This window comes from Hippocampus zosterae, chromosome 3 (assembly GCF_025434085.1).
Source record: "Hippocampus zosterae strain Florida chromosome 3, ASM2543408v3, whole genome shotgun sequence".
Classification (NCBI taxonomy): Eukaryota; Metazoa; Chordata; class Actinopteri; order Syngnathiformes; family Syngnathidae; genus Hippocampus; species Hippocampus zosterae.
The window spans coordinates 12724621-12736419 of record NC_067453.1 but is presented as its reverse complement, the minus strand read 5'-3'; the positions used below and the strand labels follow the sequence as shown (position 1 = coordinate 12736419).

The 11799-nt window shown below is 41.7% G+C and overlaps 2 protein-coding genes across 7 annotated transcripts; both read right to left on the bottom strand.

Moving 5' to 3' along the window:
- Positions 1 to 473: 473 nt before the first annotated feature.
- Positions 474 to 3592, bottom strand: LOC127598182 (BH3-interacting domain death agonist-like). 3 transcript variants are annotated; one of them, XM_052061831.1, is made up of 4 exons: positions 3366 to 3592; positions 2801 to 3128; positions 1876 to 2009; positions 474 to 977 (listed from the first exon to the last, which is right to left on the bottom strand). In XM_052061831.1, the coding sequence occupies exons 2-4, from the start codon at positions 3045 to 3047 to the stop codon at positions 780 to 782; spliced, it is 579 nt and encodes a 192-aa protein (XP_051917791.1). In that variant the 5' UTR covers positions 3048 to 3128; positions 3366 to 3592; the 3' UTR covers positions 474 to 779. The 3 variants fall into 3 exon arrangements, with proteins under 3 accessions (XP_051917791.1, XP_051917790.1, XP_051917789.1); XM_052061830.1 differs by having other exon boundaries at positions 3410 to 3591; XM_052061829.1 differs by lacking the exon at positions 3366 to 3592 and having other exon boundaries at positions 2801 to 3353.
- Positions 3593 to 3942: 350 nt separating this feature from the next.
- wee2 (WEE2 oocyte meiosis inhibiting kinase) lies at positions 3943 to 11691 on the bottom strand. 4 transcript variants are annotated; one of them, XM_052061724.1, is made up of 12 exons: positions 11597 to 11691; positions 10288 to 10618; positions 9988 to 10202; positions 8246 to 8303; positions 7775 to 7944; positions 7149 to 7270; positions 6909 to 7055; positions 6672 to 6779; positions 6278 to 6363; positions 6040 to 6210; positions 5711 to 5859; positions 3943 to 4256 (listed from the first exon to the last, which is right to left on the bottom strand). In XM_052061724.1, the coding sequence occupies exons 2-12, from the start codon at positions 10573 to 10575 to the stop codon at positions 4094 to 4096; spliced, it is 1677 nt and encodes a 558-aa protein (XP_051917684.1). In that variant the 5' UTR covers positions 10576 to 10618; positions 11597 to 11691; the 3' UTR covers positions 3943 to 4093. The 4 variants fall into 4 exon arrangements, with proteins under 4 accessions (XP_051917684.1, XP_051917683.1, XP_051917685.1 ...); XM_052061723.1 differs by lacking the exon at positions 11597 to 11691 and adding an exon at positions 11250 to 11575 and having other exon boundaries at positions 10288 to 10611; XM_052061725.1 differs by lacking the exon at positions 11597 to 11691 and adding an exon at positions 11254 to 11575.
- Between the last annotated feature and the right edge of the window lie 108 nt (positions 11692 to 11799).

The following is an 11799-nucleotide window of genomic DNA, read 5'->3' as shown; positions in this document are numbered from 1 at the left end:
TATTATTATTTTTTATTCATCAGCCTGACAGCAGTCGGTAGGAACGAGCGTCGGTATCTCTCCTTCTTGCAGCGCGGGTGTAACAGTCTCTGGCTGAAGGAGCTACCAAGTGCTGTCAGGGCGGGCTGGAGGGGGTGGGAGGGACTGGCCATCATAGCTTTTAGCTTAGTTAGCATCCTTCTGTTGCCCACCTCCTCCAGAGTGTCAAGGGAGCAACCCAGGACAGAACTGGCCTTCCTGACCAGTCGCTCCAGTCTCTTTCTGTCCCGGGCTGATATCAATGTGATGTAAAGTGCAGAAAGATTCCTTGTCATTGAGCTTTGGGTGGTCCGTGTGTAATTAGAAGCTTCTAAGTGTGCAATCAAAGTGGAAATGTCAAACATAAAAAGCAAGAGAATGTCCAAAATAGCTCCCATCAAACTTAGTACCTTGAATTTCCTACAGCACATGACTTGAAAATAAAGAAAGTGACAATGGATTTGTGGCGATATGATTCCAAATAAATCACCACCATTTATTTAAACATTTTTACAAAACAGAGGTAACTCAAGGCGTACAGTATATTTTTTCGTCTTGACACAAACGTCAGCTTATAACAAAAACATTAGAACAGCACGTGTGACCAACAACACAGACTTAAACTATCCCTGATTTTACAATAAGACTTAACGTTCAAAAAAGATACACTAACACTTGAAAAGTGGCTTAACGGCCGCTTTTTTTTTTTGTTTTCCTGCAAACATTTGACAGTTATTCCCTCTCATCCCGCCCACTTCAAGTCATCTTGCCCTTGTTGGGCTGATGTACTGCAGCGCAGTGTTGAAGAGATCTCTGAGCAGTTGTGGGGCGTGTTCACACACCTGCTTCACCAGGGTGAGGCTGAGGGCCATGATGATCCTCTCCTGGGGCAGCTGATCCAAGCCCACCCCCTGCATCATGGCCCTGTGCACCTCGCTTTTGAGGAGCTCCAGCCACTGCTGCAAAAGCAAACGATCGGTCAGCAAAGGACACTTTTTGGGACATGACCATCTTCATCGATACGTTTGTTGGAGCAGAGTCAATACTTGGGTGGGTACACTTACACTACTGAAATTTCTCAACAATAGAGAGCTGCATAAATAAAATATTCTCTATTAGCGTTGCCATTTCAAGGTTCGTTCACCACGTTAAGCATCCATCCATTCATCATCTGAACTGATCTCACGAGGGTCAATTTAAGTGCTTTTATGATAATTTTCCAAATGTTTCCTGGTGTCACCACAGGGCAGCAATGATGATAAAAAGGATGATGACATTTGTCCGTTAAGTACCATGTATGATTTACACACACTTATTTTACCGAGCAGATTATAACATAGCCTCATTACACTACACATTAATATCAGTGGCCACATAGTAATGTGTTTTAATGAAAATGTAGGTAATAAAGTAATAAAATGAACATTCAAACAGCTTTGGAAACTCTGGACTGAGGTCAATGGTACTGCAAAGTAAAAATAATAAAACAATTATCTCCCACTTTCAAAACTAGACAATACAAGTGAACACAGACGTGATGTTTGCTTGTACAATTGGATTTTTCTCAAAAATGAAAGTATATATATTCCATACATTAAGGTTACTGTTCTAAGGTGAGTTTGGAATAATACAGTGTTTCTGCATCACAGTTTCCAATAAACATTTAGGCCGGGGCATTTTTTTTTTCACAATGCATGACGGGGCTCAGTGCCCATTCCCTACAAATAGGGGCGGGAGTTATTGTATTATCTTTGCAGAAGCTGAATGTATGATCCATCTCTTATATTGGACCTCCGTGGATTGTGTAGTGTTCCGAGTGTTGCGTCTATGAGGTGAGTGTCTTGAGAGCAAACTCACTTCACTGGGCGAAGACATCACATTCCTGCGCAGGTTTCGGGCAGACTGGTCCACAACATTCTGCTCAAGTTGGGCAGCAATTTCTCTCAGCTGAGCTGCAACCACCTGCAGGGCTCTTGCTTCACCTAAACCACCTACAGGAAGTCACAAATATGTGCCAAAACAACATGATAGGGTGATTCAGTTCCTGTGTGGAATTTGCATGCAACCCCAAAAAATACGTTGCTTAATAGAAAACTAAATTGTCCACAGGTGTGAACGCAAATAGCATTTTTTTCGTAGTCTTCATTTGTCCGATTCAACTTGTTGCACTTAACTCTCTAGCAGCCCCCCACACACCAAAGATTCAAATGTTAGGCACAGTACAGTGAAGCCCTCCATATTCATCAATTTGGAGATTTTTGCTGTTTTTAATTTCAAGCCAAAGCTTGCTTTAACACCATTTGGTGGCGTCTTGGTGCCAAGCAACCATGTTGAACTGAGGGAGAAGCGTTATTTATTCAGGCCATTGCCATGTCCCATACCCAAAAAGTTTCTGTGATCGTGTCAGTCGGTTACTTTAGCAATTCACAGCAAGGTTTGGTCCCTTTCCTCTTCCAGTACCAGGGAACACCTTGCTGATGAATATAATAATGTAACACATTTTCAATATGTAAAAACAGATTAAACAAGAACAGAACACAATCATAGATTAAATATCAATCAGCAAAACGTATCAGGTGCTTTACCCCAAATGATACGTCATCATGTCACAAAACACTACTTTTTACAGAATTTACGTCAGCTGTAGGAAGTCTTTTTCAATGTATTTAAAGCCAGGTTCATCAGTCACTCCTGTGGTTTTATTATTATTTTTAAACAGTACAGTATCCGCACTTCTTGGGAACAGAACATGAGTACTTGTGCCAACTCCGCGTGTACTTACCAGGCCAGTAAAGCTCCACTAACGGCTTTAGGTCGGCGATGGAACCCTCGCTGGTGCCGGGCAGGTTGCAGTCACATTCGATAACCCCATCCTTGTCTTCGCAACTGTCCCTCCAAGTTTCTGTTAGCTCTTTACCCAAAGAGTAAACAGCCTTGTTGTAGTGCACGTTACTGCAGTCTGCCTGGAGGAAGCTCAACACCACCAAGGTGGCGTTTTGTTCGCTGACCAACTTCGTCAGATCATCCATCACTTCACTGAGACGGATTTACGGGGGCGTCAAATTCACTGTGGCGGGATTGTAGAAATCTTTCAACAGGAAGTGAAGCAACTGTAACAAATATTTGTCGACAAGTACATTAACTTAGTTTTAATCAGCCTTCCTCAAAAGATGAGCTCCGGTGGCTCTAATGTCACCACAAGCTAGTCATGTTAGTTTTAGTAGCTCGCCTAACCCACAAAGATAAGCAACAGGACTGAGTAGTCGAAAGCTAGTCGGTTAGCCGTTTCTGAATCAAACATTTAAAAAATGAAATCATTTAGCCACTGGAACCCCCCAATTACTTACACCAATGCGCCTGTTAGCTTGAAAACACTGTTTATTTGACGTACCACAGCAGCTTCATCTGGGCCAGCTTCCGACTCCCGCAACTGAAGATTTTTACTGGGAGGCGGATCTTAGCTTGTGTAGCACTTGTTGCTGTTCCATATTCAAATTGTCTGGTCACATAAGGTAAAAAAAAAAGAAGCTTACGGTACGTTTTAAAGCCGGCGCAGCGATCAAAAAGTAGTTCACACAACAGAGAAGTTGCCCCATTCCCCAAAAATGTTTTTAAAGTAAATATAGTCGCCGTTAATTTTTGTATGTTCTCTTAATCAAAACTGGATAGCAGATTGCATTATAAAATTGATATAAAATATTTTAAACAGGAAGGAAAGCCTAACCACAGTATTTCTGTTACCTTGTTGGGGTTTTCAACTTAAGTCAGTGTGGTGACAGAACGATCACATGAACAACAACTCTATGGAAAGTCCCCTCGGCATCTTTGAATCACTTTCATCGACTGCTTATCCCTTTTTCAAATGACACGCGTTCGTCTCAATATAGAAAACGAAACAGAAATGAATCAAGGGAAAAACATGGATAAAACCCTTAAAATGTTTATTCACAGTTTAAAAACAAAAATAGCGAGGAACTCTGGTGTAGTACTTGCCACCGACTGCAATCATTTACAGAACCAGCAAAACAGTTGTATGCACACAACAGGACGAGCTTGTGGATCGGGCTTCCTCCCATCACACTTCATACCCTGGACAACCAAAGCTCATGGACCGTGCAGTCTTTCTACCCACAACCTTCCTCCCAGACCTTGGCAGTGACCCCGTCTTTCCAGTAAATTTCAAGCCAGCCAGTGGGCTCTTCGGGGACAGAGCAGCCTGGCGTGCCTCCTGGAGCTCCCTGTGCAAAAACAACATTAAAACAGTTCTTTAACGCATTTCACAGTAGTGGCACAGAAGGGCCAGCAAGGCCTTCTCTGTTGGCCCATACACCATCAGAAGCACTGACCTATGTACGTACATGTACAAGCCAATTTTAAAAAGTTCCATGAAATTGGATTCAATATTTTCCATTCCTTCCATTTCATAGCATTTCTCTTGGCTGCACTGTCGGGGTGTGTGCAGAGACCTTTGGAGTCAACGTGCTCAAAGAGGATCGATTAAAAAAAAGGAAAAAAAAGTATCTGCTAATTTGTGGCCATTCAATTCAAATGTATACAGTTGCTCCCTACTGAAAAGTTGAGTAAGCAAGAGTTTCTTTTATGGAAATGGTAAGCTCGTGGTCAAGGCTGGCCAGCACTAAAGAAAATGGATGACAATATCGGTGTCAGATTGCAGTTTTCAGCAAAGGTGCACACCATTTGCTTCCCCAGATTTCAGTTGAGAGTTCAACCCGCAAATTAGTATTTTGTGATTAACATTAAATTAGTATTTTCTTAAAGGGCCTGCTTGCTGGCCCCCAACAATGTCAGTATTTTCCCCGTCATCTGATTGTTTGGTCAGAATAAGCCATGCTTGACTTACAAAACACAGCAATCTGCTTACATCAAGTCATAAAATCTCATCTCTGATGAGTATGATGTATTTTATTTAGATGTTTTTGTTTTATTAGGTGTCCATTAATTCTGACCTGTTCCAAAAACACAAGGAAGAGTTGTATGCCTTATTGATGGTTTTAAGAGGTGATTAAGTCATGTAACGCAGCGATTGTAAGGGTTCCCACAGAGAACATATCATGCCGAGTCCATAAACAACAAGCTCAGCTCAGGTTCTGGCAAGCTGACGTCACACCTAGCTATATGTTTTGGTTTGTTTTATTTTGGGTCATTCCATTAAAGATTAACCTATCATGATTTTAATGTTTAAATGTGATGTCAAAGTAGTTTAAATAATGTGGACGCTTACTAGGCTTTCAATGGTGACATCCGTGAAAGAATACCTACCTCCAGGTTGATAATAAAAAAGCAATCAAAATAATCTGTACTGCTTCACTACCGTATAACTTCTTGGCAAAAATCATGCATGATAAAAGTGACACCTATTGGTCATATAAAATAGTGCACTTCAACAATCTGACCTCACATGATTACAGAGTTGATTGATGATTTACCAAACCCTTGAACTCAGGCACCCAACGTACATAAACATCTCACGCACAGCCCCAAACAAACGTTTCACGAAAAGTATGACTATTGAAATAAAGCTCAAACGGAGCCATAACAGATATGCTGTCACTTGAAATGTATATGGAAATCGACTTTAAAAAAATAACTAAAATGTAGGCATTCATTTGTAAGTCGAAAATTGGAGCTGCAGTGAAAATGAAATGTATGGTAATTAATGTTTCTTTCTTACTTTTCAAGCATGGCTGTCCTGAACTTTTCTACATTTAGCTCTCGGCGTAGCTGAGCCGCCAGTCTTCCAGTCCTCTCCTGCCTTAAGACACTGTGCTTGCAAAGCTCTCTGGCTGAGGGCCGTTTGGTGGGGTCTGGATCCAACAACAACTAAAAGAAAGATGCAAACAAAACGGTCTCGTCTTGTCTGAGCAATCCAGCTATTTTCAGAATCAGAATCATCTTTATTGCCCAAATATGTAGAACACGCAAGGAATTTGTCCCTGGTAGTACAGGCTACCCTGCACTTTCCATGACAATCCCAAGCAAGCTTGACAGAGCAAGGGATACCTGAAGCAGCCCTCTGAAGGGAGCAGAGAGCTCCCTTGGAAGCATGGGAAGGTTGCCCTCTCGGAGCCGATGCCACTCATCTCCATTTTGGGGCATTGGTGGAGCCCCCGCTGCCAGCAGCACGGTAAGGCCCAAAGCAAAGATGTCTGCCATGGGAAGATGGGTGTAGTCCTGGTACATGAAAAACACAAACACTCTACAACACGGCTTCACTTGGTTTTTGTGGCCTACATTTTACCTCATGAAGAACCTCCTTGGCTAAAAAGCGGCTGTCCCCTTCCTCAACTTGAGGGTTATTGGTTGATGTCACATGCCCCAGATCTCCTGTAGGGGGGGGGGGGGGGAAACAAGGATTTCAAACATATTTAAGACACACTTAGCCTAACACTTTCAGAAATGTTACTTCTTGGTACATGTAGTTCTTGGAACTAATACGTTCCAGAGACTCCAACCTGACTGGACCTCTTCAAAATAAAACCACCCTTCTAAGTATTCTTCCAGCTCTGATAAATTATAGTGGAACTTAATTTAGACATAGTTCCTGTGGTACAAACACTAATTGGACCTACAACAATTCTTAATTCCTGTGGTGGAAACACACCATTTCGTCGTTTATCCATCATCATTCATACCAATTTTGTACACAACCCCTGCTGGGCGACTTCCTTCGTCCTCCTCTTCCTCACTCTCCCCCACACCTGCCGTGCTCGAGTCAGTACGTTGACAGATAAATATATTACCTGAATTTACAAAAGGAAATTTACAGTAAAACTGTTCAGTACACGTGCATTCGTTGGGATCAGTACCAAAGTCAATTTTGTGAGTTGAAATTTATGCCTAGAGAAAGGCGAAAGAAAAAGCAAACTTACTTGGTTTGATGTCCAGATGCACAAGTCCTAAACTGTGGATGTACTTCAGACCCATGGAGATTTGCAAAAGCAAATCTTTCAACTCGGCACTAGAAAATATCTCCCCCTGCATCTCCTTTGTCCTGATGACATCACTGAGACTTCCACCTAGCTCATGCACATGCGGCGACGTTAGCAAAATTCCAAGAGCAGATATTCAATTTAAAACCAAGGGGGTGGGGGAAAAACTAAACAACTTACCATTACAGTATTCATTCTGAATAATCATGTGGTCTTCCTCGGCCCACGCAGAATAATAGCGGACCACATGGGGATGGTGGCCAAGAACTGCATGTGCATACACTTCCTTCAGAGCCAGTTGCCTAAAAGGATATTCACTTTTATGCATTTTACTGCTCATTCAATATGTACTGTCATCCCAAGAAGTGTAACAAGAGTAGACCCTCGCCAAACCTTAAACATCTGCGAACCATTTGAGTGAACGCTACAATATACAGTATAATGTAGAGGTTAAGTCTAATCCAAACGCATAAAAATAAAACTGAGACGATACTGTGAGAGTGCTCAATCTAATCTTTTGTGTTTCATTTAATCTGCTGCCAAATGTGCATTGGGATGTTGTGTTAAGGAGGGCTTACTGTGACATACAGTGCAACAGATATGATCGGAATGACAGTAATCACTGTCACTCCCCTAGTGGCACCACCCAATATTTAACAAAGTAAGCGGAAAAAGGAGGTGTCTATTAACAGTGAGAGGTAGTCAATTATTTGGGGCACAGTGCCAAGAGAAAAAGTCATCATTTAAGGAAATCAAACGCATCGTGAATTCAGGAGCCAAGTAAAAGCTTGGCAGTGCCAACTCACTCGTTCGCAGAGCCTGCGAGGGGCCGTCGGGATCGTTTGATGGCATACAGGCAACCATCCAGCCTCTTCACACACTTGTAAACGGTTCCAAACTCGCCCACGCCAATACGCTCTAGCTCCAGGAACTCACTCTCGTAGCGTGACAACATGAGGGCTTGGACAGCTTGCCTCTGCACACACAGACACGCACAGAGAAGGCTAAAAGCATCTCTAAATACAGAACTTGCGTCACAATGCTGAATCTGCAGTTTGGTAGTAACCAGGAGGGGACTTGTCATTTGTGCCACCATATATAGTCCTCCATCCTGTGTGCACATTCTGACAGCTTTGGTTCCGTCAGAGATTGTCAAGGAATCCCGGAAGATGAATTGGCATTCTTGTCAGTTTGAAAAAGCAAAAGAATGGAGGAGGCAGCCATGGATGACACAGCTTCTGATAGGGAGGTGCAGTAAGTGATAAAAATAGTTGTACCTTTGGCGGAAGGAAGGCTTCGTCATCTTCTTCTGATGATGTTAGGCTGTGTTTCATCCTGAAAGACAAATAGGAACAATTCTACGGTCGTTTATGATTATGCCAAAAGTACTTAACTAATTTTCCCGCGTATGACACTCTGGAGGAGGTGGGCAACAGAAGGATGCTAACTAAGCTAAAAGCTATGATGGCCAGTCCCTCCCGCCCCCTCCAGCCCGCCCTGACAGCACTTGGTAGCTCCTTCAGCCAGAGACTGTTACACCCGCGCTGCAAGAAGGAGAGATACCGCCGCTCGTTCCTACCGACTGCTGTCAGGCTGATGAATAAAAAATAACAATCATAATAATAATAATAATTTTTATCCATTTGTGTTCATATTGTATTTAATTGAAAGATGTTTGTTGTTTTTTTTTCTCTTTCTCCTTTCTTCTTTCTACATACATTCTTGCTGCTGGAGGCTGTAAATTTCCCCATTGTGGGGCGAATAAAGGATATCTTATCTTATCTTAAAGATCTCCACCAAAGCTAAAATGTAGGAAAGTCTAAAGTCAAACGCTCCAAAGGTGGTAAGATTTCAAATTCTGTTTTATTTGTTTAGGGAGCGGGGCTCTAAAGTCACACAAACCTGAGTTCACATCACTGCTATGTATACAGGTCCTATGCGATCTTTTTTTAGCCAGAATCAAAGAATCTTCTTCGCTCATGTTTTGCTTTTCCTTTGTTTGTTAATAATATTAGCACTGCAACTAATTATTTATTACTTTGATAATTGATTTATCTGTTGACTAATCGGATTTTTAAAAATCCCATTTTAATTTTTCTGCCTTTATTCAAAAACATGGAATAATTCAAATGAACAATTATGATTTCATTACTAGTTTGGTCCGTAACAAATAGGCAAAAATGTTGATCATCGTTTTCCAAAGTACAAATAAATGTTTTATTCTAAAGATATCGGTAATAGGCCTGTTCCGTGCAGGACTCCCGAAATTGGATAACGTTTACTGGTGAGAAGCTGAACTGCATTTGGACAATTAAAAAGAAAAAAAAGGGGGTCATTTAAACTATTCATTGATTGTCAAAATTGATTAATTTGCTTGTTGGTAAGTTGTCGATACATCGATTAACTTTTGCAGATCTAAATAAAGCCTACGCCAACTGACTTACGGGCAAGATTCAGGCTTTAGCCTAGGCTGGTTTCCAGCCAATTGCAGCATGTGACAATGAGGACCGACATATTTAGTTGCATGAGGAACATTTGCAATAAAAACTACTCACGCAACAAGCATTTGTCATTTGTAAATTTAAGCCGTTTATTGTTTTTACATCTTTATTGAATAGATAATGGTTAACTTATGCTGACAATAGTATGATCATTATGAATGTTAAGATTTCTGGGACAGTTAGTAAAGGTTGATGGCAACAAATGAAAATGATTCCAATTATTATTTTTAATTCTAAATTTCAACAGCTAGGACTGGTTTCCCACAACAGATTGTTCCATAAATATTGGAACAGCCACACCGTTCCTCTTTTTGGCTCTAAACACCACCAAAATAGATTTAAAATGAAACAAACGTCACTATGCCTTATCGCCAGACTTTCAACTTCTAGTTGTTGCTATTTAAATCCCAAAACGTTGAACGGTGTAGAAATTGCAGTAGTTTGTATTTATGTCTCTCACTTTTTAAGGGACCCAAAGTAACGTGACAAATTATTCTAACCGTCAGGTAGTGGATTACCTGTGCCCATAATCCGCATCAGTATCACTCCTGTGGCTGCTTTTCCACTGCTGCTGCTGCTCACTGAACCTGCGCTCCGAATGGGGGGTGAAAGGGTTCACATTGACTGAAGGTGCCCGGATGAGGCTTGCAACAGCCGAGGTGAAACGCAGGGTCCTTGGCTGTCGATTTATTTTAGCAGTGGAAAAAGGCTGCGATGACTTGGACAACAGACTCTAAAGGAGGTGGGGTAACAGAAAAGCGTTGCCTTTGCAGGTTTATTTTGAGTACCAAAACAGGGACCAGAGTGACTCCCCCTACCTTTGGTGTGCTGGGGGAATCACAAAGCCTCAGCTTCTTCCAAGAGGCAAAAGGAATGGGGCTGGTGCAGCTCAAAGGTGACGATAAGGTGTTGTTTCGACTGCGGTGGCGCTGCACCCTGGGTGTCCTGCACGCAGGGCTGCTGGGACTTGGCATCCTGGATGTGCAGTCATCAGAGTTGTTGTCGCTGTTGCAGCTGCTGCTGCTATGGCTGCCATCGTCACTGCCTTCCTTTCCACAGTTGGAGAAGTCCAGCCGCTGGGAGATCTCGTCGAACAAATTCGCCATTTTGTGGCCTTCATTTACAACACAGCTGTCAAACACCTAAGACCTGGGGGCAGATCCAGTTGGCCAAATTACATCATTTTATGTGGCCAACCTCAGCAAATCACAGCCGTCTGCATTATGCTTCTTGCAAAAATCGGTGTCAAATTAGCAAAATGTCTTCTCTTCCAATAACGTTGAGATATTGTCATAATTTTTAAGAGTAACGTTTATGATAGTTTAAACTACGGTATTTTATTCGACTTTTGATTTAAAAACTCGTCGTCCATCAATTTGTTATGAAGGACTATATGTAGTCATTATACGAGTTTTTTTTTATAGATACCTGTATAAGTTTCACAAGCTTCTAAGAGAAATCCCACAACAAAAACTTTCACAAGAAGACACATCATTCACTTGTTCTCTGTCAACAAAATACACAAATTATAAGAATAGTTACTTGGATCGGCATATGTTGCAAATAACCTTCCTACAAACACAACTCGCATCTCAGCATTTGCACATTATTGTTATTGGTACGCTCTGGGCTAGTTGATAGCGGAAATGGTCTGATTAGGCCGAAGGGCAAACTTTCCCTTCGAATCCGAGAGTTAAGTAGCTGCTTCCTCATGGGTGCATAAAACATCGCGTTACAGTTAAACGTTGTTGTACATTTATCGTGTGTACACACAAGCGACTCACCTTCCTCACCACCACCGCCACCACCACGCTTGAACCGTTCCCGCTTCATATGTAAATAACTTCCTGTTTCAATAAACGATGTCACCGGGTTAATGTTTAATTAGCCACGTCACTAGTACACTAAAACTCGTGTTCGGAAATCTTGTACCATTTACTTTTTTGTTTGTTTACTACAAATTATGTAGGCTACTTAACTTAAGTGTTGAACATGCTTGAATGATGCGCTACATTTTAAAACCCAATAATTATATATTTAATGTCAAAAGTGAAACAACGCCGAATAGGAGCGATGAAGCCGATATTCTCAAAAAGAATGCGAACAGATTTCGGATAAAATACAAACCAAATTAGGTCACGATATGTCCAAACGTAGCGAGTTTTATGGTCACGTGGGCGGAAGTAGTTGCGTCATCAAAACAGAGCGAGAGAGAAAGTGAGGAGGATCTTACGCCCCATCACCGATGTGAAAAGATCACAAATGACGAAAAACAACACTGCAAACCGGAGGAAACCATGACGCAGTTTTAGCCTTGTCGATTCTCGTGG